This window comes from Etheostoma cragini, chromosome 17 (assembly GCF_013103735.1).
Source record: "Etheostoma cragini isolate CJK2018 chromosome 17, CSU_Ecrag_1.0, whole genome shotgun sequence".
NCBI lineage: Eukaryota > Metazoa > Chordata > Actinopteri > Perciformes > Percidae > Etheostoma > Etheostoma cragini.
The window spans coordinates 18,455,819-18,479,164 of record NC_048423.1 but is presented as its reverse complement, the minus strand read 5'-3'; the positions used below and the strand labels follow the sequence as shown (position 1 = coordinate 18,479,164).

General features: G+C 41.8%; 4 protein-coding genes across 7 annotated transcripts in view; 2 read left to right on the top strand and 2 right to left on the bottom strand.

Moving 5' to 3' along the window:
• The first annotated feature begins 548 nt into the window (after positions 1 to 548).
• csgalnact2 (chondroitin sulfate N-acetylgalactosaminyltransferase 2) lies at positions 549 to 7,420 on the top strand. 3 transcript variants are annotated; one of them, XM_034898676.1, is made up of 8 exons: positions 549 to 698; positions 2,814 to 3,657; positions 3,749 to 3,965; positions 4,122 to 4,223; positions 4,317 to 4,495; positions 4,610 to 4,704; positions 5,307 to 5,388; positions 5,478 to 7,420. In XM_034898676.1, exons 2-8 carry the CDS (start codon positions 3,006 to 3,008, stop codon positions 5,768 to 5,770), a joined length of 1,620 nt encoding a protein of 539 aa, XP_034754567.1. In that variant the 5' UTR covers positions 549 to 698; positions 2,814 to 3,005; the 3' UTR covers positions 5,771 to 7,420. The 3 variants fall into 3 exon arrangements, with proteins under 3 accessions (XP_034754567.1, XP_034754568.1, XP_034754569.1); XM_034898677.1 differs by lacking the exon at positions 549 to 698 and adding an exon at positions 2,571 to 2,657 and having other exon boundaries at positions 5,478 to 5,770; XM_034898678.1 differs by lacking the exon at positions 549 to 698 and adding an exon at positions 2,646 to 2,686 and having other exon boundaries at positions 5,478 to 5,770.
• sec23ip (SEC23 interacting protein) lies at positions 6,985 to 16,216 on the bottom strand. Of its 2 annotated transcripts, none has more exons than XM_034898670.1 (18): positions 15,894 to 16,216; positions 14,306 to 14,814; positions 13,923 to 14,133; positions 13,582 to 13,775; positions 13,309 to 13,398; positions 13,099 to 13,219; positions 12,558 to 12,647; positions 12,334 to 12,475; positions 11,615 to 11,823; positions 11,426 to 11,523; positions 11,061 to 11,228; positions 10,548 to 10,643; positions 10,271 to 10,453; positions 10,033 to 10,188; positions 9,236 to 9,338; positions 8,674 to 8,862; positions 8,428 to 8,590; positions 6,985 to 7,535 (listed from the first exon to the last, which is right to left on the bottom strand). In XM_034898670.1, exons 1-18 carry the CDS (start codon positions 16,024 to 16,026, stop codon positions 7,454 to 7,456), a joined length of 2,937 nt encoding a protein of 978 aa, XP_034754561.1. In that variant the 5' UTR covers positions 16,027 to 16,216; the 3' UTR covers positions 6,985 to 7,453. The 2 variants fall into 2 exon arrangements, with proteins under 2 accessions (XP_034754561.1, XP_034754562.1); XM_034898671.1 differs by having other exon boundaries at positions 8,428 to 8,591; positions 8,681 to 8,862; positions 15,894 to 16,214.
• Positions 16,217 to 16,466: 250 nt separating this feature from the next.
• mcmbp (minichromosome maintenance complex binding protein) overlaps positions 16,467 to 23,346 on the top strand; it is a 9,702-nt gene continuing 2,822 nt past the window's right edge. Inside the window, exons 1-13 of the mRNA XM_034898686.1 lie at positions 16,467 to 16,713; positions 18,115 to 18,206; positions 18,338 to 18,478; positions 18,577 to 18,618; positions 18,704 to 18,793; positions 18,928 to 19,066; positions 19,456 to 19,601; positions 19,783 to 19,880; positions 19,958 to 20,130; positions 22,577 to 22,700; positions 22,831 to 22,948; positions 23,082 to 23,247; positions 23,298 to 23,302. Of these exons, the coding sequence (XP_034754577.1) occupies positions 16,656 to 16,713; positions 18,115 to 18,206; positions 18,338 to 18,478; positions 18,577 to 18,618; positions 18,704 to 18,793; positions 18,928 to 19,066; positions 19,456 to 19,601; positions 19,783 to 19,880; positions 19,958 to 20,130; positions 22,577 to 22,700; positions 22,831 to 22,948; positions 23,082 to 23,247; positions 23,298 to 23,302 (1,392 nt within the window). The 5' untranslated portion in view covers positions 16,467 to 16,655. The remainder of the gene's footprint in view (positions 16,714 to 18,114; positions 18,207 to 18,337; positions 18,479 to 18,576; positions 18,619 to 18,703; positions 18,794 to 18,927; positions 19,067 to 19,455; positions 19,602 to 19,782; positions 19,881 to 19,957; positions 20,131 to 22,576; positions 22,701 to 22,830; positions 22,949 to 23,081; positions 23,248 to 23,297; positions 23,303 to 23,346) is intronic.
• The window catches only part of inpp5f (inositol polyphosphate-5-phosphatase F), a 20,449-nt gene continuing 19,541 nt past the window's right edge, over positions 22,439 to 23,346 (bottom strand). Inside the window, exon 22 of the transcript XR_004660189.1 lies at positions 22,439 to 22,450. The gene's annotated coding sequence lies outside the window, so the exon portion shown is untranslated. The remainder of the gene's footprint in view (positions 22,451 to 23,346) is intronic.

Genomic DNA, 23,346 nt, shown 5'->3' with positions numbered 1-23,346 from the left:
AGCTCTGTGACAGACTGTTGACCTGTCCATGGTGTCCCATCAATTTCGTCATAATCTGTGCTAGGATAGGCTCCAGACTCCTGCCACCCTTAACGTAAGTTAATGAAACATGACTAAAAATAAAACATCATAGGAACATTTCCTGGTTTACTTTATGCATGATAACAGATCTCATGTTTGAACATTAAACAAGCGATTTGTCTCCAGTTAGAGCCCACATCATTGTTAATACAATTCAGAGTTGATAGATGATATATTATCATAGATAAGAGGTTTGTTTTACCAGTTAGGAGAGAGAAATGCAAAACAGGAACAAGAAATCCATTAAATAATATATATATATATATATCCCATATTTTACATACATATTACATATACATATTTTGTTATGTTCACACTGCATACGTTAATAAAAACGTGGCATAAAAAGACAGTTCTTTAGCATTTTAAAAGAACAATAACAATAACGTTTTACTAAGAATAAAAACGGTATTATTATGAACAAGGCACATGAGCGTGGTTGATGACGTCACTCGTTTGCAAAGTTCCCATTGGTTGGTTGTTGACCGGAAGTAGACTGTGACATACTCTTTTCTCTTTGCTCCGTGGCATTTTGCAACACCGACTGCCTGCTGCTGCTGGGTTTCCACTGAACCCACGGCTGTAGGCACAGGGGGAATGGACAGAGACGGAATTAGGTGAGTAGTTGTTTTTAAACTGTTTTAACTGCTTAGCAGGCTCGCTAACAGGTTAAAAGAAAATCACACGAACGCGTAGTGAATGGGGAGCTCTTAACGCTTCTAAGCCAGCAACAGAACCGTGTCAATATCCGGTTTAGATTTTCAAAGTAAGTGTACACTGTGTTTGGTATTACATTTACCGAGGGACAGAAGAAGAACACTTTAAAAGAGCAGTGTGCTGACTGTTGCTATAACACAACTTACAGTGGCTAGAATACGTTTACACACCCATGCTAAAGTTAATTAAAAAAAATGAATAAAAAACATCTTTTGCAAATTGATTTTAGTGCTTTAATTAAAAAAAGGAAAATCCAACCTTTTAAGGACACCAATTTTCTTTGTGAATGAAGAATGTATTGTAAATAAATAAATGTTCTTGTAAATGTATAATGAATAAATAAATGTTCTTCCTTAAAATAAGTATACACACCCCTATTTTAAATTCCCATAGAGGCAGGCAGATGTTTATTGTTTAAGGCCAGTTATTTCATGGATCAGGATACTATGCATCCTGATAAAGTTTCCTTGGCCTTTGGAATTAAAATAACCCCCACCATCATCACGTACCCTTCACCATACATATAGATTGGCATGGGGTAATTTCCATAAAATCCTCTTTCAATGCAAATCAAACCAGTTATTAAGCTAACTGAAATAACACCATGCCTATCTCTAGGTATGGTGAAGGGTATGTGATGATGGTGGGGGGGCTATTTTAATTCCAAAGGCCAGGGGAACTTTACCAGGATGCATAGTATCCTGATCCATGAAATAACTGCCCTTAAAAAATAAACATCTGCCTGCCTCTATGGGAATTTATCATAGGGGTGTCTATCCTTTTTTTCAGGAAGAACAGTTATTATTGTAGTTTTGAATGAGTTTTTTGGTATTGGTTCTTCTTTTCTGACTGGTTAAAACCTTTAGACTAAATGCAGAATGGCTCCTCTGTGAATATGTGTGTGCCTCTGTGGCGACAGCGGTTCTCGGGGTTGTCTGTTCCTCCCATTCTTGTTAATGCGATATCTGTGGAGAGATTTTTTTTTAACTTGGCACAAATGTGCACTTGGACTCAGTGATGTCCTGTTAGATTTAGGAGGTCAAAAGTCGAACTCACTGTGACTTCACATAACCCGCTTTTGGTCATAACTCAAGAGTGCATACGCTAAGTTATGACAACATTTCATACAAGTGGCAACATAATACAATTACTACACTTGTATTTGTGGACACGAAAGTAGTGCAAAGAACTTGATTTTCTGTCAAGCTACAATGAAATGTTTTTTTTTTTTCAAATATAAGTGCATTTCCAGCGCCAGCCCTTTGGACTCAGATCCCTGCTGGTTTCATTATAGCTGTCTTGAGCCTAATTTACACCTGTGAGGCCAGGTGAAGACCACAAGTGTCAGGATAGAAAAACAGCATGACTTTGCGTGCTGACTGCTGGAGCTGTAAGTTTGACTATGTGACCTTCAAGAAACAATTGAGGGTGGTATGTGGTGGACAAGATGAGGTGCAAAGAATCTACAAGGCTAGATACTGAGAACTGAAGAAGAAGTGCTGGCCTTGTGTGAGATTCCTTCAGCATATAAGTCACACATCGGGGGGGGAAAACCATGAGTACTTTGGCTGTTTTATAGATTTTGTATTCATGTTAGATCGTTTTATTCCACACGTTGCCTCTTGGCATCTATAGTTAATTATATAGCTGTTCTGCAGTGAGCGTGTCGTGCTCTTATTTTGATAGGAAAGATATTTTACCGGAAGTCTGTTAAGTAGCTTGCTGTTGAGCTCGCCCACCAGATTTCCTCTGTGCTGTTGTTGTTAACTGAGAGCTAATTCCTCCTGTCCCAGACATTCAGGGACACATTGAAGACGTTGTTACGGAGATAATTGACTGAATGACATTGTTACTGGCAGGTTGGTTCATTTCTAAGCTTGCTTGAATTGTACTACATTTCTGTATTGTCACGTGTTATTATCTGGACTGTTTATCTAAAAGTCTTTACAAGCGGCTCCCTGTATAGTAAGTAAGATTGGATGTCTTATTGTCTTCTTTCTGTGATTTTTACCTAGGTGATTATCTCATGGATGTACACAGGGCAAATGTAAGAAGATACTAATAGGTTGGAGCCAGGAATCAGGACCTTTTCCAGTAAAATGGCCCTTCCAAACCCCTAAGATGATGGGCAGAAGCACCTTGTAGGTAATGTGATCAGAGGGGAAAGGGAATGCAGACTTGCCAGCTATAGCTTGTATGTGAGTGTAATGCCCAGGCGGGGGTTGACGCTCCAGGGCCGGGTCCGCTGGCTCTTCCTGGGCTTGTTCCTGCTGCTGGTGCTGCTGCTGTTTGCGTACCTGTTGGAGTGCACGCCTCCAGCAGACGTCAGCCTGGCGCTGCCCGGCCTAGCAGGGGAGAGCTATGGGAAGGAGTACTACCAGGCCCTGCTGCAGGAACAGGAGGAGCGCCACCTAAACCGCGCCGCCAGTCTCAAACGCCAGATTGCCCAGCTCAAGCAGGAGCTGCAGGAAATGGGTGAGAAGCTAAAGGTTCTGCAGGACAAGAAGGAGCTCCCTGGGGTGCAGGGCCTGGCTGAGACTAAAGACCAAGAGCCAGGAGATCTGCTGGAGTACCTGCACTCTCAGATCGACAAGGCTGAGGTCAACACGGGGGCTCGCCTCCCCAGCGAGTACGCCCTGGTGCCCTTTGAGAGTTTCACCTCGTCCAAGGTGTACCAGCTGGAGATGGGGCTGACGCGGCACCCGGAGGAGAAACCTGTCCGCAAAGACCGCAGGGACGAGCTGGTGGAGGTCGTGGAGGCTGCGCTGGACATCATCAACAACCCTGATGAGGAGGACGGTGTGGAGGAAGACATGCCGATGCAGAGACAAACGTACACAGAGGGTCACTTTACAGAAGGTAAGATCTACACTACCCAACAGCAGGCTGACAAATGATCACTGGAACTGATATGTTTTCTCAGTATAGCGTTGCTTTTCATATTTCAAAGGGCTGTACAGGACCGAGCGAGACAAAGGGACGCTTTACGAGCTCTTCTTCGCCAAAGAGGATTCCAACAGCTTCCGCCATGTCACACTCTTCAGACCTTTTGGTCCCTTAATGAAAGTCAGGAGCACATCTGTAGAAACATCAGCAATGATTATTAACATCATTGTGCCGCTGGCGGGCAGAATAGAAACTTTCTCACAGTTCTTACACAATTTCAGGTGAGAATAAAAACAGTCCCTGTCTTTTAGACATATCCCAGCATGTTCACCACAAATTTGCATATAGTAGATACAACGGCCTTGTTTAATCATTGTTGTGCAATAAAATGCAACCTGTTCTTGTAATACTTTTTTTTTTAAATCCTACGTTTTTAGGGAGGTGTGCATACAGCAGGACAGACAAATACATCTCACAGTGGTGTATTTTGGGCCGCAAGGCCTACAGGAGGTGAAGTCCTCTTTGGAAAAAATGTCAAGGTTTGTCCTTTTGACTGAAAAATAGTTTTTGTTAGGCTTGTGTTAGTTTTGGTCTTGTGGAAATTGAAATCTACCACGTTTTGTTGTTTTCAGTGAGGAGAGCTTCTCCAATTACACTCTGATTCCAGTGGACGAGGAGTTTTCCCGAGGTCGGGGTCTGGACATCGGAGCCCACGCCTGGAAGAAAGGCGACGTCTTAATGTTTTTTTGTGACGTTGACATCCATTTCACCCTCGACTTCCTCAACACCTGTCGTCTCCACGCGGCTCCCAGTAGGTTTATGTATTATTGCTCAGATTCATTTTGTAATTTGTCTTTTTGAGCTTTTGCAGGTAGACTGTCACTAAATAAACCATATAAGTCAAACTTGACTTTTTGTTTTGTAGATAAGAAAGTCTTCTATCCTGTGGTGTTCAGTCTGTACAATCCTGCCATAGTCTATGGAAATTTGGAGCTGGCTCCACCTACTGAACTTCAACTGGTAAGGACTTCACATTTATCTCTAAAGAGCATTAGTGGAAAGATGATTGAAATTTGCATAATTTAAAGATCCCCTCCACACACTCTGCTTGGAATGATAATTTGCATGTAATATGGATTGTCCACAAAAGAAGGTCAACTACCTTTTTTTTAAAGTTCTTAAAACTGTATCTACTTCTTACCCAAATGAAAAAATCCAGAATATCTGAATATGCAAACGCGGTTCATAGCAACAGTTTAACTACTTTATGCAATACGTTTCCTACCTTAATAAAAGTCTATTCGCACCACATGTGCACTGGAAGTTTAAGTTTCCACATCACACTTGTGTAAGTTGCATACTGAACCGTGATTGGCTTCCAAACTAGTTGTGATGTCATAAAATCCTTTTGTACGTTCGACTCCGATTAAAGGTGAACACAGTTCCTCCTGCAGATGGTTCTAGTGTCACAGCTTTGACAGGGAAGCTCAAACATTCAAGAGAAGTGGGGGAAAATAGGCAAAACACATTTTTGAGTGGAAAAGAACCTTACACAAGTCATTTTAGTTTAATGAATACGTGGGGCTTCCCTTGTTTATTGTGATAAATGTCTTTTCAAATAGATTCACAAAAAAGACGCTGGATTCTGGAGAGATTTTGGCTTTGGAATGACGTGTCAGTATCGTTCTGACTTCCTAAACATCGGTAAGCACAGATCACTTCACGTGATTTCATATTTAATGTACTCAAACAACGTTGACCAACAACTTGCAAATGGATGTTATTCCTCCCAGGTGGGTTTGATCTTGAAGTCAAAGGCTGGGGTGTGGAAGACGTCCACTTGTACAGGAAGTATCTGAGGAGCGAAGTGATAGTGATCCGGACGCCGGTGTCCGGTCTCTTCCACCTGTGGCACGAGAAGCAGTGTGCAGACGAGCTGACGCCGGAGCAGTACCGCATGTGCATCCAGTCCAAAGCCATGAACGAGGCCTCCCACTCTCACCTGGGCATGCTGGTCTTCCGTGATGAGATCGAGGCTCACCTACGCAAGCAGGCCTTCAAGACTCAGAGCAAAACAGAGGACTGAGCAGGCCTCTACGTACCCATCACCATTCCAACGTTAAGACTCGAGGTGCTGACTTATTATCGCACTACAGTGAAAGACACGTTTACATGGATCCTTCTGCATTTCACTGCACAGCTGTAGACAAATGAATGTACAAAAACGAACATTGATCAGTGTGAACCTTCACAACATGGTACAGCAGCTGTATCAAACATAGATAAACAATCCCATTGGTAATATTTAACCTGCAGAAGGACAACTAACCTGTAATAACGCTTGGATTTAGGTCGACATCGTATGTTACGTATTGGAATCAATTCAGTAAGCATGCCGTTATTTGGAAAACAGCCATCTTACCGGCTTCAAACACACAGCACCTGACCTGAGCAACCCGTTTATACATGTCACTGCTCAGTGTGACCACAGCTGTGTGATGTTCTGCATCCCAAAAGAATGTTAAACAAGATCAAATACAAGCAGCTGTATTTGCGTAGAGGCGCGTTTTAACAAAAAGAAAGCAATTACTAAAAGCTAACAAGTCCAACTATTTATTTACTGTCGACAAAAAGGCAATATAAGGTGCACTTTGTTAAAATAGAGGTTAGAAAATGCAAGTTGACCGCACAGAAACGAAGACATTTCTACTGATTCCCAGCCTTCTGCCAGTTGAGGATCAAAGCAATTTACAATCTTTGCTTTAACAGCATATTGGCAGGTGTCCGTCTGTGTGGACACGTTCTGTTAGTATTATATTTATCGGTCGTTGCAGACTGATTTAAAAAGGGAACTTTTTAGTGGTTTATGTGACAATTAGTCACTATCTTCCTTTCCTGATGACGGCTTCCAAGTGATCAGTTTAACAGAAGCATGTTAAATAGTTAAGAGCCAGGAGCATGCAGTGCTATATTAGGTCTATGTGGACCAGTGCTATTGTCTAAAACCATTGTACTACATTATTAAGATTTGTCATTTATGCCCAGTGAGAATGACTCACATTATGATTCCTAATACTGGACTGAGTTTGAATGTTATAGCCCACTCTTGTAAATATTTTTCTAATATTTCTTTGTTTTACACTTGTGAGTTGAATGCTTTTGTGCCTACATGCTAAAAGTGACATGAAACGTTTTTTGAACTTGTATTCCATCTCATAATGAGAGGATGTGACAGCTGAGCAGTTCAGTCAGAGGCGTGATGTTACAGTACTGTCAACACGAAACAGGTTGTTCTTGCACCTCATCCTGTAATCTTTTAATCAATGTCTTTGCTAATATTACAGCTTTTTGTAGATAGTCTTACAGTGTCCTCACCTTCCAGAGAAATGTTACATTCAAACAAAGAGAACCCATCAAGGAAATGATTTATTTTGAAACATTGGCTTTTAAATAAAACTTACAGAAGGTTGCATTAACGGCTGTTAAGTCATTCATTTCTGCTGTTAGCAATTGATTTGATTATACATGGAGTAAACTTATATAATTTATACTATAAAAATGTAATATCAAACATGTCAAGTGTCTTTGAATCTACCAGCTCATTTGTATGGTTCTTAATTTAAGACCAGTGGCATAATACAATTGTATTATTCATCTGTATACAATAAACTAAATGAATAGAAAAAGAAATCAAAATTCACAAAAACTGATGTAAAATAAACCAGATGGGCAAGTTTCAGACTCCTTTTCATCCCGGGTACTTCATTTATCAATGTGCTAGATTTTCTGGATGGATCCCCATGGTCCTATAGATCTCCTTCAGAATGAGCAGAGCTGTGTCTTCAGACTGCCTACAAAACAAGAGAAGTGTTAATAGAAAGGGTTTTTCTTCGTCTTCAACAACAGCTCACTCCCCGTGCTGGAGCTACAGGCCTGGAGGACATGTCCCAGTAGGAAAAGTACCAGTGTAAATGACCCAGGCTATGATGGCTGAATCCTATTTAGCTGCTTCAGTTTCAGGGCCCTGGTACAGGCCTTTTCTAATATTTAAGTTCAAGTTACTTTATTGTCCCCAATGGGGCAATTTGTTGTGCAACAGATAGTAAATTGCAAATCACACACACTTCAGAGATTGCCTACCTTGCTGGCATAGTTGAAAACAATAAAAAAAAAATGGAAAGCACAGATAAACATTGCTCTGTACCACTCAAGTGTCTCAGCGCTCACAGTACCAGGACCCTGAAACCACAGCAGATGCGGCACGACAAGTTCATTTATTTAGCACATTTTAACCTCAAGGCAACTCAAAGCAGTTTACATAAAACTGTTAAAAACATAAAAAGTCATTAAAGAGAATAGAAAATTAAATGACAAAATAGAATAAGAAAAATATACAACTATAAATGTTGCAGTGCAGATAAATAGAATTTGATTTATATTTATAATAGAATTTCATCATTCATTTGATTATCCCAACCTGTTCTCCTACTGTGAGATGTCGAACGCTCGCTGAGAAAAACACCCCTCTCAGTGTTGAGAGGAATGGAAGCTGGAACCATGAGCTTTAAAGTATTTAAAGTATTAAAATAAAGATGTATCCAATTCATTTTCTTTTGAACAACTAATTGGTTAATCGACTAATTGTGTCAACTCGTTGCAATTGCAAGTTGTTGGAGGGGCAGAATGGCAAGCTTTATAACGTGCAGTGGGTAAAAAGCCTGGATGAAACGGAGGTCTCTGTACCAGTAGCAGAGATGACTCTGGAGGGCAAACAGATACTCGTTGAAACTCTCGATGGGCTTCTCCTGCAGGACGTAGTCGATGCGATTTCCTCCGTTCAGCATCCCGACCTTCACCTGAGGCTCCTCCTCTTTTGGGGGCTCAGGGCTCTCTGGGATCTTATGCTCTGTGAGGAACCAGAATGGGGTGAGAAACGCCTCACAATAGAGGACCAACTTGATTGAGGAGTTAAAAATCAGAGGGGCTCACCCTCGTGCTCGTGCTCTTGCTTCTCCTGTTCTTCGATCTGATTGGCTACCATGGCCAGCTCGGCCTGAAGCAGGGCTGACGAGGTGTGAGCGCGAGCGAAATCGTTGAGCGTCTGCCAGGCGCTCCTTAGGGAGCTGATAAACCCGTGCTTCAGGTCAGAGCCCATCCTGGTGAGACTCTCCTTCAGCTCTGCAACACACAGGGATCCACTAATCATTGACAAACGTTTTTAATTAGACCTATTGGCATTTCAATTAAGACAATATAACGCCTATTAACTGACCAATTAATAGTCTATTTGTCTTTAAAATTAAAAGAAAAAACAAGAACAATTGCACACATCGACTTTCTTTTTTTCCCCCACCACACAAATCGTAGTACTCCACCCATACGGGGGCAGAGAAGCCTGAACTGTACTGAACTCTGTTTAGACATGTAACTGTGTCAGGACTTATCACGTACTTCAGGTAGCTTGTAGCAGCAGTAAAACACCAACAGTGCTCTCGTTATCTGGGGCGGTGCTGGCAGAAATGTACGAGAAAATAATTAGTGAGTGTCGTACCGAGATGAAGCCTCTTCCTCCCTTTGTGATGTGGGATCAGGACAGGCTTAAAGTCCATGTCTGGTATTATCATGGGCTCAATCCTGTATGCCACCGGGTCCAACTGCAAGAAAATGAGTCATTAATGAAGCCATCGGATAGTAATGCATAAAGTGACACATTTTGATTATACAATTAGCCTCATGGTTTCTATTTTATACTAATGTGTGGGCAAGTCATTTAGAATTTATTCATAAGTTAATAATTATTTTTCTTTATTGATCCCCTATAGGGAAATTACAATTTACACTCAATTGTTATTACATCCTACACACAGGCCTGAAATACACACCCATGCTCAGATCCTACACATGCATGCATTAATGGAGAGAAGTCAGAGTGAGTGGGCTGCCAGTGCTGGACTATCCACCTGAGCGATGAGGGGCTCAGTTCCTTGCTCAAGAGCACCTTGGCAGAGCCCAGGAGGTGAACTGGCATCTCACCAGCAACCAGTCCACACTCCATACCCTGGTCCGTATGGGGACTTGAACCGGCGACCCTCTGGTTCTTAACCCAACTCTGCTACTGCCACCCTCACATAGTAGGGTAGTAGTAAGTAGGGTTAAAGTGATATTACTAATGTAGCATTATGTGAAAAAGACTAATTTTAGGAATTATAGCAGATGCATTTGCACACTAATAATATGTACAGACAATTGAAAACAATAAAAGCGTTCTACAACTCAAGTAAGCAAATAACTGAGAATGATTTGCAGTAAATCCTTCAGGATATATACAGGTTTGGAAGAGCTGCATACCGGATGGTAAATATTAAAGAATCGCTTGCACGTGGGCAGCTGGTACGTCTCGTCGATCTTTTCCAGTCCTCGGACCGTCAGGAACATGCCGATTGGAGAACCCAATGCAAAGAAGTTCATCGGCTCAAAGTCCAGAGCGTGGTAGACCACTGACACCTGCAGAACAAAGCATTAACAACGTAACTATTCAGCACCAGCTTTAACATTGTCCCTCATTGTGTTTACAAGTCACATTTACCTGTCCAGTGCCGACTTCAAAGTAATTGTAGTCGACGTGGATGGAGACGGAGTTGCCCACTGTGAGCTTCTTCTCAGAGGGATCAGGAGGAGCTGCAGCTGCCGCGGGTAGGGGGGGCGCTTCAACCTGACAGACCTCAGCTTTCTTCTCCTGGGCGGCCTGTCGAGCAGCTTGTCGTGCAGCCTACGCACATGAATCCAAGACGGGGACACAAAGAGTGTCTTGAGCATCACTATCAATTTGCAAAGTCTCACAGGTGCTCAGGAGACTAACGTACCTGCTTATTCACTCGCTCTTTCACAAACTTGCTGATTTTTTTCCGGGGACCCAGAGGGATTCCCATCTCTTTCAGGTCCTCGATCGTGCACATGAGCTGGAAGAGCAGAGTGAGAAAGGGACAATGTTAAACAGCCACCACCATCTTGTAAAGATGACCTTAAAGCTGTAGTGTGTAGTTTCTGTCGCCCCCATGAGGAATTCTGATTAATGACCACACCGGTGTTACAGCCTTCCGTAATCGTGTAATCATTATCTTCACTTTAGGTTCTGCACACAAAGGTTTCCGGATGACACCATGTTCTAAACTGAGCCATGCTGAGAAATACATAGTGTTTAGTAAAGCAATGGATGGAATATAACAGATGTTCATTTATATATCAAAAAAGTTGCACACTAAAGCTTTGACCCCATCTATTTCTCATACTTAACATACCCTTTTGTAGACAACAACCTCCCCAGGAAAGGTAATACTTTTGACATTATAACAAGCAAAGGAGGCTTTCATTCTTACAAAAGACTCTATGTCAATCTTCTCCTCGTCAAAGGTACTCTTGTACTCAGACAAGCCCAGATGTTCCAGCATGGCAGAAAGATCTTCAAACTCCTCCCCATCTTCTTTCGGCTCCTCTTCCACAGCTGGAGGGGGGACAGGATTATTTCCCGGGGTGTTCCCTGCCACCTGATGTGAGAGGCCCAATTTACAATTAACGTACTGCAACATTATTTAAAAAGAATCCATTATGCACATCAGTATGTCATGAACCAGAACTAAAAACATTTCTGATCAATTATTACATGCATGAGTGGGGACACTGTGTTTTAGCAGGACAAGAGATGGACATGTTGCTATATATGTTCAGTTAACTGGTGTAGGACCTGTTTGGTGTGTCCATTAGCAGTGGGTGTGATTGGCATGGCCAGTGGAGGAGAGCCACTCTTCTGATTTGACAACAGGTCAAAGAGAATCAGGGAACCTGCAAGTACAACGAAGAGACACAATCCTGGTTTACAACAGAAGAAAAGAACTAAGCCAGTGGTGCAGAAGCTAACCAACTGGTTTCTTACCTAAGCTGTGTCCGGCCACCGATGTGCCTCCTCTGTAGTCTGGGTTCCTCGTCATGAACAGGGCATAAAGTCTGTTAATCTCGCTGGCAACTGTGTCCATGATGGTCTGGCAGTAAGTAGGACTGTTGTAGAAAAGCACATCTAACAAAGTCTCATTTGTAAAGTGCCGTAAACGCCCAGTGCTGGGCAACGTAATCTTCTTGATCCTCCTACAAAGAGAAATTAGAAATTAGGCTAAAAAAGTTCAACCAAAAGGTTTCTCGGCTGATATTGTGTTTTTCTTATTGTTCTTATTCTTTGCGTGGGGAAAGTCTAATTTATTGTATACCTCTGTGCCACGGCACTCCAGTGTTGTTCAAAAACTATTAACACTTATTAATGAGCCACTGTTGCTCTGGGTGCCATGTTCCTTCACACACACACACACACACACACACACACACACACACACTTATGACTTATATTGAGTCAGACCACATACACTGTCCTGCTGCTGAGTCACAAGAACATCAGATAAGTATTAATCCGCAGCTGAAAACAGTCCTTACACACGCAGTCCTTTTTAACTGAAACTGTGACCTGTATTTAAAGATTTACATGTTTGGTAGAAACAAATGCAATTGGGACTGATGCGTTGCCACATTAGTAATAGAAATGTATTTGCAATGTTGACATTGACAAAAAACCTCCACAGTCAGGGTCAACCTGCCTCTCCTCACCTGTCCACCCCTGTGGCGTCTCCATGCAGAGCCGTGTGCCACTGGACAGGGAGGAACTCCACTCTGCTTATGGTTTGCTCATCCAGCGATTTCTTAAAGTGACTGTGCAGCAGCTTCAGTGACACACTGCGGAAGTCGTCCACTGAAAGCACAAGGATTTGTACAGTTCATTTAAATACCGTCATCACGGCAAATGGCTTGATGTTGGTTTTTTTGGCACTCACCGCACTCAACCATGCTCCTAAACCTCAGGTCACACACAGGACCGATTCCATGTACCATGAACACCAGATGATCCACCTGTGGGAGCTCACCTGGAAAAGATACACAGGATGGAAATGTTGAATTTCACTTTACTTGCTGATCTACTAAGTATATTATCGTCCTGTTCACATCTTAACATGCATCTATAATCTGAACTGTGCTAAATTCAGTTAGGCTGCATTACATTTACAACCAGATGTTGAAATGCAACTGACAACTAAATCTGATTTAACTGTCCCTCATAAAACTGATTGATGGCTGTCATTTCCTCTAATGTCTTTTGAAATGCCTCATCTCACTTGTCAGATTGTCAGTGTGCTGACAATCTATTTTTCTAAGAATACTTTTAGAAAAGCTTCCTCTTTGGATCAATGAGCTTATAGTTCATTGCCATTTACATAATGGGTCTAAATGACATAGAACAAATTGAGTTTTAAGTTTTCTTCCCATAAGAGCATACACGTTGATTAAATTAACTTTGGTACAGAGGAACTTGACTACCATCTGGCACTTCATCATGGTCATCATCAATGCCTCTCTTCACCACTCTGGGCCTCGTCTGCCCGTCCGAAGTTGTGCCCCACTCATCTGGCATGGAGGAGGCCTGAAACTGCACAATCACCTACGGGTGCAAAAAAAAATCATCAAATCAAACTGACAGGATTAATCATCACAAGACCAACACTTAACACTAATCAGACAAGGGTTTACCTTTGGATTGTGCATGACAATGGTCTCTCCTGATGGGAACTCTAGTCTACGGTGCCACTGGTTGGTAGACACGGCTTTCTTATATTCTGCCTGAAGTTAAAGACATACTGTAACCGTATATACAGTGACTTACAATACACAAATTGTACACTATTTGATGAAACTAGATATGGATGAATAGTACATGTTTGACTGGAAGTAGCAATGTAACAAAAAAGATGTGACACTTTTTATTAACACCTGTTTCTGATCGAATGAAGTAGAGAGACAAACCTCCAGCTTGTCACTAAACTCCTCAGAGTATGGAATAAAGCGACTATCCGTATCCCCTTTGTAGAACCAAGTGCAGCGCCGGACCTCTGTAGGATCCTCTTCCCAGTACACTGCAGTCCGCATGCGATCATAGAGCTGCACGTCGTAACGCCCTCCATCTGTCCGTATGATCACATTTTCTGGGTCTGGTTGAACTGGAAGAACAAAAAGCCCACAAAGACGTTAAACCAGATCTCAGTTTAATTGGGCCGTGAAAGCACCAAGACTGCCAGGGTGAAAGATGTTCGGATTTCTCTGGAGAGAAACATTCACAAATTAACATGCGCCGTGTGTCATCACACCTGAGTTGTATATCTCCTCTAGCTGGAGGGAGTCAATGATGCTGAAAGGGAGCCAGACACTCTTTGATTCCACTTGCTTGCAGTAGAACCAGTGTGGCTGAACAGCCTCATAGACATTGTAGTTGTATGGCATCATGGGACCAGCAGGAACCATCACTCCTCCAACAGTGGTGGCTGTAGGTGGAGGCGGTTGAATCTGTGTGGGAGGAGGCTGAAGAAAGAATGAAAAATAAAAATACCTTGATTATAACTTCCTTTTCACTCATGATGATGGCTTTTGGGGAATGGATCTGGTGCTTATAACGGTATGTTCATTGACTTACTGAGTTAATCAAGAACCTGACCAGCTTATTCAATGCAGTCACCGATTATCTTATATCTACCTTTGTGAATGTGGGTCCTCCGGACAGCGGGAATGTCTGTGGCGGAGAGCTGAACGAGTATGGATTCTGCTGAGGTGTGTGTGTTTGTGCCAGCACCTCTGGAGCTGGAATATACGGATTTGCTCTGCTGCTGGTGGGGGTGTGTCGGTACGGGTTATGACTCTGTGGCTGCATCTGAGGAGGTGGTGGGGTCATTGTGGTGGGGGGAGGAGTGTGGCGCCCCATAGGGCTCTGGTAAACCGCACTGGCAAACGCTGGAGGAGCAGGGTTCATTTGTGAGCCCGGATGGGGTGGCGGAGCCATGCTGACACTGCTGGGGAAAGAAACCGGGCCTGTTGTTGTGGGGGCTGCTGACAGGGCCGGGGGTGGGCATGGCGACTGGCCGATGGCTGCAAACGGGTCACTGCTGGTTACGGGGCTGGAAAAGTAGTTGAATGTAGAGGGGGCTGCATCATTCCCAGAGGTCTGACCTAGAAAGCTGTCTTCTTCTCCAACATCCGTGGAATCCTCTAATGAATCAAAACAGCACATTTATGTCTGCCTCTGCAAGGGACATCCAAAATACTTGACAGATTTACACTCAACTTTTTCAAAAATCTAGTATATGCAGAAAATAGAGAAACATTGCCCTCACAATGTCCCAGAGCCCAAGGTGACATCTTCAAATGTCACGTTCTGTCAAACCAAAACCAAAATATATTTCACTTAAAATTAGGGCTGGGCAATATATCAATGTTATATCGACATAGCGATGTGAGACCAGATATCGTCTTAGATTTTGGATTTTGTAATATGGCATAAGTGTTGTCTTTTCCTGGTTTTAACGGTTGTATTACAGTAAAGTGATGTCATTTTCTGAATTTACCAGACTAGCTGTTCGATTATTTACCTTTATCCACCAAGTCATTAAAACATTTCTGGTGATTATTTATCAAAAATGTAATTGTTTAAATATTATTTTGTTAAAGCACCAAAAGTTAACCATACAATTTTTTTGCATCGGGGTATTTGGTCAGGAATACTGTGATATTTGATTTTCTCTGTATCGCCCAGCCCTACTTACACTAATATAAAGCAACTTCTCACATTAGAATTTAAATCAGTAATTCTAAAAAATTATTTAAATAATAAATCGACTATCAACCAGCCATTTCAACCTTATAATTAATAGAGCATCAATTCTCACTCACAATAAACACCTGACATTGAGGATGTGTGAAAGTTACAACCCAGCCAAATACAGCTAATCTGGCATTACAATAAATATTAAATTTGATCATTAACACAGACAGAAAGGGGCCAATTTAAAGATAGAACATGTTTTGATCAGAGTAGCTGCAAAGCCTTTTCATGTAACATCAGCCAGCGGACAGTCTGACAAAAATACATCACTATCAGTTAGGCTAACCTCTGTGACGACCGAGTGTCCCCTTACCACCTTCGGTTTGTCGGTCTTTTACACTAAATGACAGCAGCACAGGAACTGGGTTGGCTAGCTAGAACTGGGTTGGCTAGCTAGCTAGCTTAGGCTGCTCACGACACCGCTAATGTTTAGCTAGACATTTCCCCAGTCTGCATTTCATCTCACCTCCTGACAACACCGCCGGGCCAGTGGCCTGACTCACTGGCATGAAAGGCAGATGGAAGTTAAACTCCGGAGCGGCGCTGAACAGTAAATTTGCACTAGTGTTGGGAACATTATTATTCTTTCTATCTGCCATTTTCCCAAAGATTTACACGTAGCCACTATTGGCGCAGGCAGGCAGTAAACGCTCAGTTCTCTAAACCGCTTTTCCTGTCCCATCAGACTTTGCTGATCTCCAATGCATATCTATGGCTCAACATACGACAAGACGGCATCACACATGGTTTGTAGATCTGCTAAAACCACGCAGGTCCTTTAACTGCAGTTCGTTGATTGTAGGAAAAAGAAACACACAATCTCACTACTGCCGCCTAAAGGCCAAATGGATTACTTAACGCGTTACACTGTCACATGTATATTTTAAAATTATTTAACGGTGGTTACATAGGAAAACGCTATTTTTTTCAACATACATTAAAAAACAATCTCATACTTTTTTCTTCTCATTAGACCACCATCCTCAAATAAAACTCAAAACACCCATCTTGTTAAAGCCGTTAGGGTTGAAGCACAGTGTGATAGCTCCGTGTTCCGGTTGGTCTCTGTATACAAAACAAACGAACTACGCTCCTCGACTGGTGACGCAAATTTCCCGCCCTCACTTCTGCCTTCCTGTGTGTGCCGAAAGTCAACCAAATAGTATTTTCACAGAGATTTTTTACTTTGATATATTTATATTCTTTAGACGTGTTTCAGTGGCTAAAAATGCCTTCCACACATGACTGGATTAACAACCCTCTCGGTGTTGTTGAAGGGATGTTTGGTAAGAGACACACCGAAACTTCACTCCTAAACAACGTGAACCTAGCTAACGTTATATGGCTAACGTTGAGTACCATGCTAACTCAACTGCCATGTTCATCATGCGTACCAATGCTTTTCCTGTCGTTCAAAATAGAAATAACTTCATAATATGCGGGTTTAAACTCCCAACGCTGCTTTGTTGCAGCTTGTACCTGCATTGTTTTACTTTTAGTTCACGTCACGAAGAAGTGCTTGGTGTGTAGTTTTATCTGAAGAACTGTGTGCACGGTTCATTAAAGGTGTCTTAAAGTAGTTTAAAATGGGCTTAACTTGTCTAAAGGTACTGCATTGGTTTGGATATATGTCACATTTATGTCCTAAACAACGTTTAAGAAGTTGTGAAATTACTATTTCCTTGTCAACATATAAATAACTTCCAGACCAGCTCCCACAGCGCTGTGTCTGGCAATGTGAGAGGAAAAAGAGCTTTACCTGACACAGTCATTTTGGAAGTACTTGATAGATACTGTATGTTGTGTAGAAGGCATCGATGTGAAGTATTGTCTCCCTATTAAATAGAGTGGACATACTAATACTATGCATTTTAATAACCGTTAACGGTCAAAACCATTTAAAGTTTTAGTTTCTTTAAAGTTGTATATATTAAATTATAGTTTAATTCTGTAGCTAATTTGACAGTCATAGGCAGAAAAATCATAAAATGCAGCTATTTGCTGTTCTTCACCACAGTTACACACTGGATAGTTTTTTTGTTTATTTCATGCTTACTTTACTTTAATTCTGGGATTCTCAAAGCCAAGGTTTTCTATTATTTAATGACACTTTATTTATAGATAGATAGATAGATAGATAGAGATTATTTATTTATCCCAAAGGAAAGTTAGACTTCATATAACTTTGTTTCTAAATCAGGGGTCTTCAACTTTTTTCTAAACCATAGAGAGGGACCAGGGACCCCCTACATATATTGTATAAGATGAAGTTGCCAATCAAACTGAGCCTACAATAAAGTATAAGGCGGCCCAAGTCCTTCACATACATTTTTAGTTTGTATAATACTAAGCTATTAAAATGATAATTGCTGGCAAGATTTTATAAATCATCGTTAAATGTCACTCTAAATGTAGCACTGTGAATCCTTAGGAGATATTGTCCTATATATCGAGATATGGTGGATGGTTGCCTTAGTGACCTCATCTCCTATAGGCCTGTAAGCCTATCAGCAGTAGGGATGTATATTTGCTAATAATATGTTTTATTCATGTTAAGACATATTCATAAATAAAATATATCTATATATTTGGAGGCCCCATTGCAGTGACTCTGAGGACCCACTTGGGGTCCCAGCCCCCCTGTTGAAGATCTCTGCTTTAAACAACATTTTGCTCTTGTATTTTAGCCGCTTCCCAGAACAATCCAAACGCTGGATGGGAGGCAAAGGCAGTGGAATTCTTTAAAGATCATCTGAAAGAGAAGGATGCTCATACCTGGGTAATGCAGCTCTCTGATCCTTTCAGCATGCAAATTCCAAAGAGGTTATGTAAACGATGCCTGTTAACCTCAATGTCACGGCTTGTTTCAGCACTTTTGGGTAAGTGACAAACACCTTTATTTCCGTGCAGGTCCCATCTTTGAACGACGTCCCTCTGCATTACCTGAAGCCCAACAGCCTGGTCAAGTTTCGTTGCTTGATCCAAGACATGTTCGATCCAGAGTTCTACATGGGAGTGTATGAGGCTGTTGATCCACCTACAAAAGCTAAAGTAAGCGCTTCCTTGTCCTCTCCAGTGCATGTTTTTTGCATTGATAATGTTAGATTTCCTCACAATATCATCTTATTTTACTGTCTGACTATCCTCAGGTGTTGCGATGTGGGAAGTACAAAGATGTGACAGAATGTGGGGTACGTTCTCATCTGCTAAATCCCTCAAGAGATCCTTAAATATCTTAATTCAGCTCTGCTAACAGCGACACATGTTTACCTCCAGGTGGATTTTGACTCCAGAAACACTGTGACAGCAGAGAGACAGACCTTCTACTGTGTGCCAATCCCTGGAGAAAATCCCTGGGTGAAAGAGATATCCTCATCAATCTAGATTTTGTGTGTAAATGCTCCTCAACCAGGATTTTGTCATGTATTCTTTGCTGCACCCAACTTGTGTTAAGGTTTTTTTGAAAACTACTCCCTAGTTTTCCCTTAATTCTGTCGCACAGCTATGCCGGCTCCAGCCAAGCAAGAGTAGTTCCTTCCACCTCGTACGCACCAACTAGACAGAAACGTAGCTACGAGGAAGACGACGACGTGGACGACATGGACACACAGCCGCAGATGCAGAGGGAGCCGCGTACTGGTATGAGCTGCTGTTGAATATTGAGCAGAATGCAAAACCGTTTTACTACTCTCTAAATGTTTTTATAGACCGGAGTCTTGCTTTTTATTTTCTTCCCATGAATATATTTTGCATACATATAAATTCACCTCGAAAGGTGAAGGTAGAATTTTACTGAAAAAAGTGACTTTCTCATTTTTCTGCTCCATCATGTGTTGGCCTACTCCTCCTGGAACATTATGTTGGAGGTGACTGCTAACGGTAGCAGGTGTACAGTCAGGTTGACAGCTAGTTGAGATGTTAATTATTACACACCTGAAATGCATTTTACATCATAGATTATCTATAAATAAAAAGTATATAGAATGGATTTTTGCAATTAATGCAGACTGCTCCCCCTATCGCTGCAGGTCCTCAGAGTCCCACAGAACAGCGGGGCAATGGTGACTGTAAGCGGCGGGAGACGGAAGCTCCTTCCAGCCAGACAGCATCTGCCTCCCATCTTGACCTCAACTTCCCCCTACCAGGAGAGAAAGGCCCCTCCTGCTTGGTCAAGGTGGGCTATGTCTTTAACACAGGGTGTTTGTAGGCCTTTCTCTTATCACCTCATTTTCATTGCCTGGTGGGTAATTTATTTCTCGTCAAACGTATATTCCAAGAGGGGATTTCAGAGATGATACGGCCGGTAATGGCAGACTTTCCAAGTACAGAAGCTAAAAGGTGCATGTGGTTGGCAGGTGTACGAGAACTGGGACGGCTTCAAACTGAACGACACACTAGAGGTCTTTGGGATCCTCTCCGTCAGCCCTGCTCTCAGTGCTCTGGCCGACAAGAAGTAAGAAACCAAATTTAGTTTGATTTCCCTCCGGTGGTGATCTGCGTGCTTGTTGCTCATTGTTGGCACGTCCACAGAGACTCCTCCTCATCCCTCCTGGACCCTACAGAGTGCATGGAGACGGCAGAGGAGCAGCGAGTGCACAGCCCGCCAGCCTCGCTCGTTCCTCGCCTCCACATGCTCTTTGCCAAGCCACTGCCACACAACAACCCCCTGCTGCCCTGCGCCACTTTGGAGGACAACAGTGCCTGTAAGGACAACGTTTTCTTTTTACTAAGTCTGAGCAAATGTCCACTATTACAAGATTTTGCATCACCACAATTTTGTTTGGATGTAAATTAGCCTGGCTGCAAATCATCCGATTTGCATAACATGCTGCCAAATGAGACATGATGGTGAGTTGGGTTGTGACTTGTGTTGCACATGTCACTTTTGGAACTTCAAGTTTGTATTCATCCCACAACAAGAAGACACGCATAAATGTGAGTTAAATAGCCAAACGTCAGTTTAAATGTAAATGTCCTGTTTTTATATGGCGCTCTTACATAGTACAGGAAGCATTCACGCACATTCATACGCTCGCCAAGGCTCGGACAAGGTGCCACCTGCTCATCAGATAAACACTCACACACATTTACACTCCAATGTCCATGTCTAGGACACCTAGACATGGGACTGCAGGTCCGGGCTGTCAATCTACCACCGAGCCACAGCCGCCCCCTAGCAAACAGATCATTATTTAAATTTGTCGTGAAAAACCGGTGTGCGCCGTTTTTGGTAAATATTAAAACTCCTTTGACTACAAAATTCCTGTGAACAAAAGAGAAAATATATAACAGGCCTACATAATACATATATATATTGGTGGTCCAAAACCTCGGTGCAGGCTTTTAGTGAACACTTTTGAGCTAGAAAAGGACTGCACTTCCTTATAGAATATCCTGACTAGTTTTTCTTTCTTGAGCTTACGTTATTTATTTGTAAAATGAATCCAGCAGCATTGCAAAAGTAGAAAAATGTCCATAAACTAAGCGTTATAGATGTTAAACTATGCTAGGTGCTATGATGATGATATGCTGATATTTGTACACAATTTGAGTTGAGCTCTTTATATATAAAAATACAGAGGTGTTGACTGTAGTGCTGAGACAATATGTCAGCTAATCAACTTATCTGTTAAAAATAAAATAATGATAAAAATGAATCAATAAAAAAAAATAACGTAACGTGTTATGTGAGCAATTGCCTCCTTTTCAATGTAAATCAATTTAACACCTTTGAGTACTCTTGGACTGTTGGTCAAATACAAAAAAAGCAACAGAAGGAGCTTTTGATTTTTGATGCAGACTTTTATGGATGAAATTATTAATCGACTAATAGAATCAAACAATAAAAGAAAACCAATAATGCCTGAAACTGATTTATTTTTTTGTTTGTGTTATCTGTGTACCACAGTAAATATATTTTCTAAAACATGTTTTAGAAGAAGAAATGGGCAATAACACATTAGTTACAGTCACATTATCAAGCCCACTCCAGCTGTGTGGGGAACAGTGTTTGGCAAGTTACTTAAAAAAAAAAAATTAGTTACTAGTTGTTACTTCTTCCAAAAAGTAACTAAATTAGATACTCAGTTACAAATTATGAAAGTAACTAGTTAGTTCAGAAAGTAACTAATGAGTTACTTTCAAGTACATTTTTAAATGCTTAAATGTGACCCCACCTCCACCCCTCTTTAACGAAACATAAAATACATGTTCAATTATGATAATGAACTGGACACTTAATACAAGACATTATTAACAGAAACTACACAAATCTAAACTCTTTTTATGTTGCTGTGGGACAAAGTGAGACTAGCCTCAAATCAAATGCCATGTACGTAAACATTATGTCTAGTGGATCGATACAAATACCAACATAGATGTTTCTGACCCTTTGATATGTATTGCCCCTCAACAGGCCACAACTGGGCAAAATTAAATATTGCTTGTTTAGCACTATAGCAAAAATAAATAACAAATATATATATATATATATATATATATATATACACTCGTTGTCGTACAAATAATGTAAGTGGCCTGAATTTTTGCGCTGGTGTGGATGTGTGTGGGTGATAGAGCGAGGGAGAAGTGAGAAAGTGACAGCGATTAGCTTCGGAGCGAGTAGCCACTCTAGAGTCATCGTGCCTGTTTTCTGACCACGGTGGAAAAAGGTTTAGCAGGAAAAGATCCCCCCCGATTTCACAACGCCAAACCTGTCTCTCGTTGACTGACTCCTTGTGTTATTTGTTGTGTCCGACTATCCGTTATGAACCCCCGCCCAACTCTACCCCTGATCGGCCTGATCAAGTTGGTCTGATGGAAAAAGAACAACAACAAAAAACAGCTTCAGTTATAGTAAAGTGCTGCACTTTTCGCCAGTAACGGTAATAGCGTTATTAAGATGGGAAGAGTAGAAGATTAGATTACTCGTTACTGAAAAAAGTAACGCTGTTATTTATAACGCCGTTATTCCCATCACTGGTGGGGAAGCAGAAAAAAGGGGGCCATAATGTCAAAGTTCATCTGTCTTGTAAAGCTGTCCAAAAAGAAGAATAAGGCAGCAAATGTTTTCCACTGAAACGCTTTAAAAGCACACATGCCTGTAGTAGCCATAGGGACTAGTATTAACTCTTTGTCCTTTCTCCTCAGTTTTATCTTCCACCCTGAGCGAGATGGCCTCTGTCAGAGCAGAGCTGCTCACATACTTCACTCCCATTCTTCTGGGAGATGCCCTGGCTGCTGAGTACCTTATTCTGCACCTCATTTCTAACGTGTACGTTCAGTTCAATCTGTAATGTTTAGGCGGGAACCTTCCTGTCTTTGTTTTGTGGCTTTGTGCTAAAGCCAAAGGAGCTCTTACTTATTTGTTTATGTGTTCACAATGTGGTTGATTTTCTTTGAAGGTACTCCAGACGCGACATTCTCCCACTGGGCAAGTTCACCTTAAACCTGAGTGGCTGTCCTACGGTCGCCTCGTACACTGAACGCTTCTACCAGATCATTCAGCAGCTCGTGCCCTCTGTGAGTGAACTTTGACCTGTCACTCCAGGCAGCCGCCACTACTGCTAGGTTTATGGATCTATATATTTTTGGCTGAAATGAAAGCCAGTAAGTTTGTTTTTTAAATTTATTTTATTTTTTATCCCACCTGCAGTCGTACTATCTAAGTATGAGCCTCCAGAATATGAACCAGATGCGCTTTGTGCCAAAGAAGGACTACTCGGCCAACCGGCTAGTGAGTGGAGCCCTGCAGCTGGCCAGAAACACCTCCCTCTTCCTGGATGAAACCCAGCTGGAGCAGGGACAGCTGGACACAACAGGTGAGACTTCTAAAAATCATGATGGGACAGGCTGTAGACACTGTTAGTAGGATTAGTTAGTAGGATTTCACTGAGCTAGCACTAACCAAGTTGTGTGTG

Coding starts and splice junctions, on each gene's coding strand:
- csgalnact2 (XM_034898676.1), top strand. CDS start 3,006: ATGCCCAGGCGGGGGTTGACGCTCCAGGGCCGGGTCCGCTGGCTCTTC. Junction 4,224..4,316: donor TCTTTGGAAAAAATGTCAAG/GTTTGTCCTTTT, acceptor TGTTGTTTTCAG/TGAGGAGAGCTTCTCCAATT. Junction 5,389..5,477: donor TTCTGACTTCCTAAACATCG/GTAAGCACAGAT, acceptor TATTCCTCCCAG/GTGGGTTTGATCTTGAAGTC.
- sec23ip (XM_034898670.1), bottom strand. CDS start 16,026: ATGGCAGATAGAAAGAATAATAATGTTCCCAACACTAGTGCAAATTTA. Junction 10,189..10,270: donor TTGAAGTCGGCACTGGACAG/GTAAATGTGACT, acceptor TTTGTTCTGCAG/GTGTCAGTGGTCTACCACGC. Junction 9,339..10,032: donor TCTTTAATATTTACCATCCG/GTATGCAGCTCT, acceptor ATTTTCTTGCAG/TTGGACCCGGTGGCATACAG.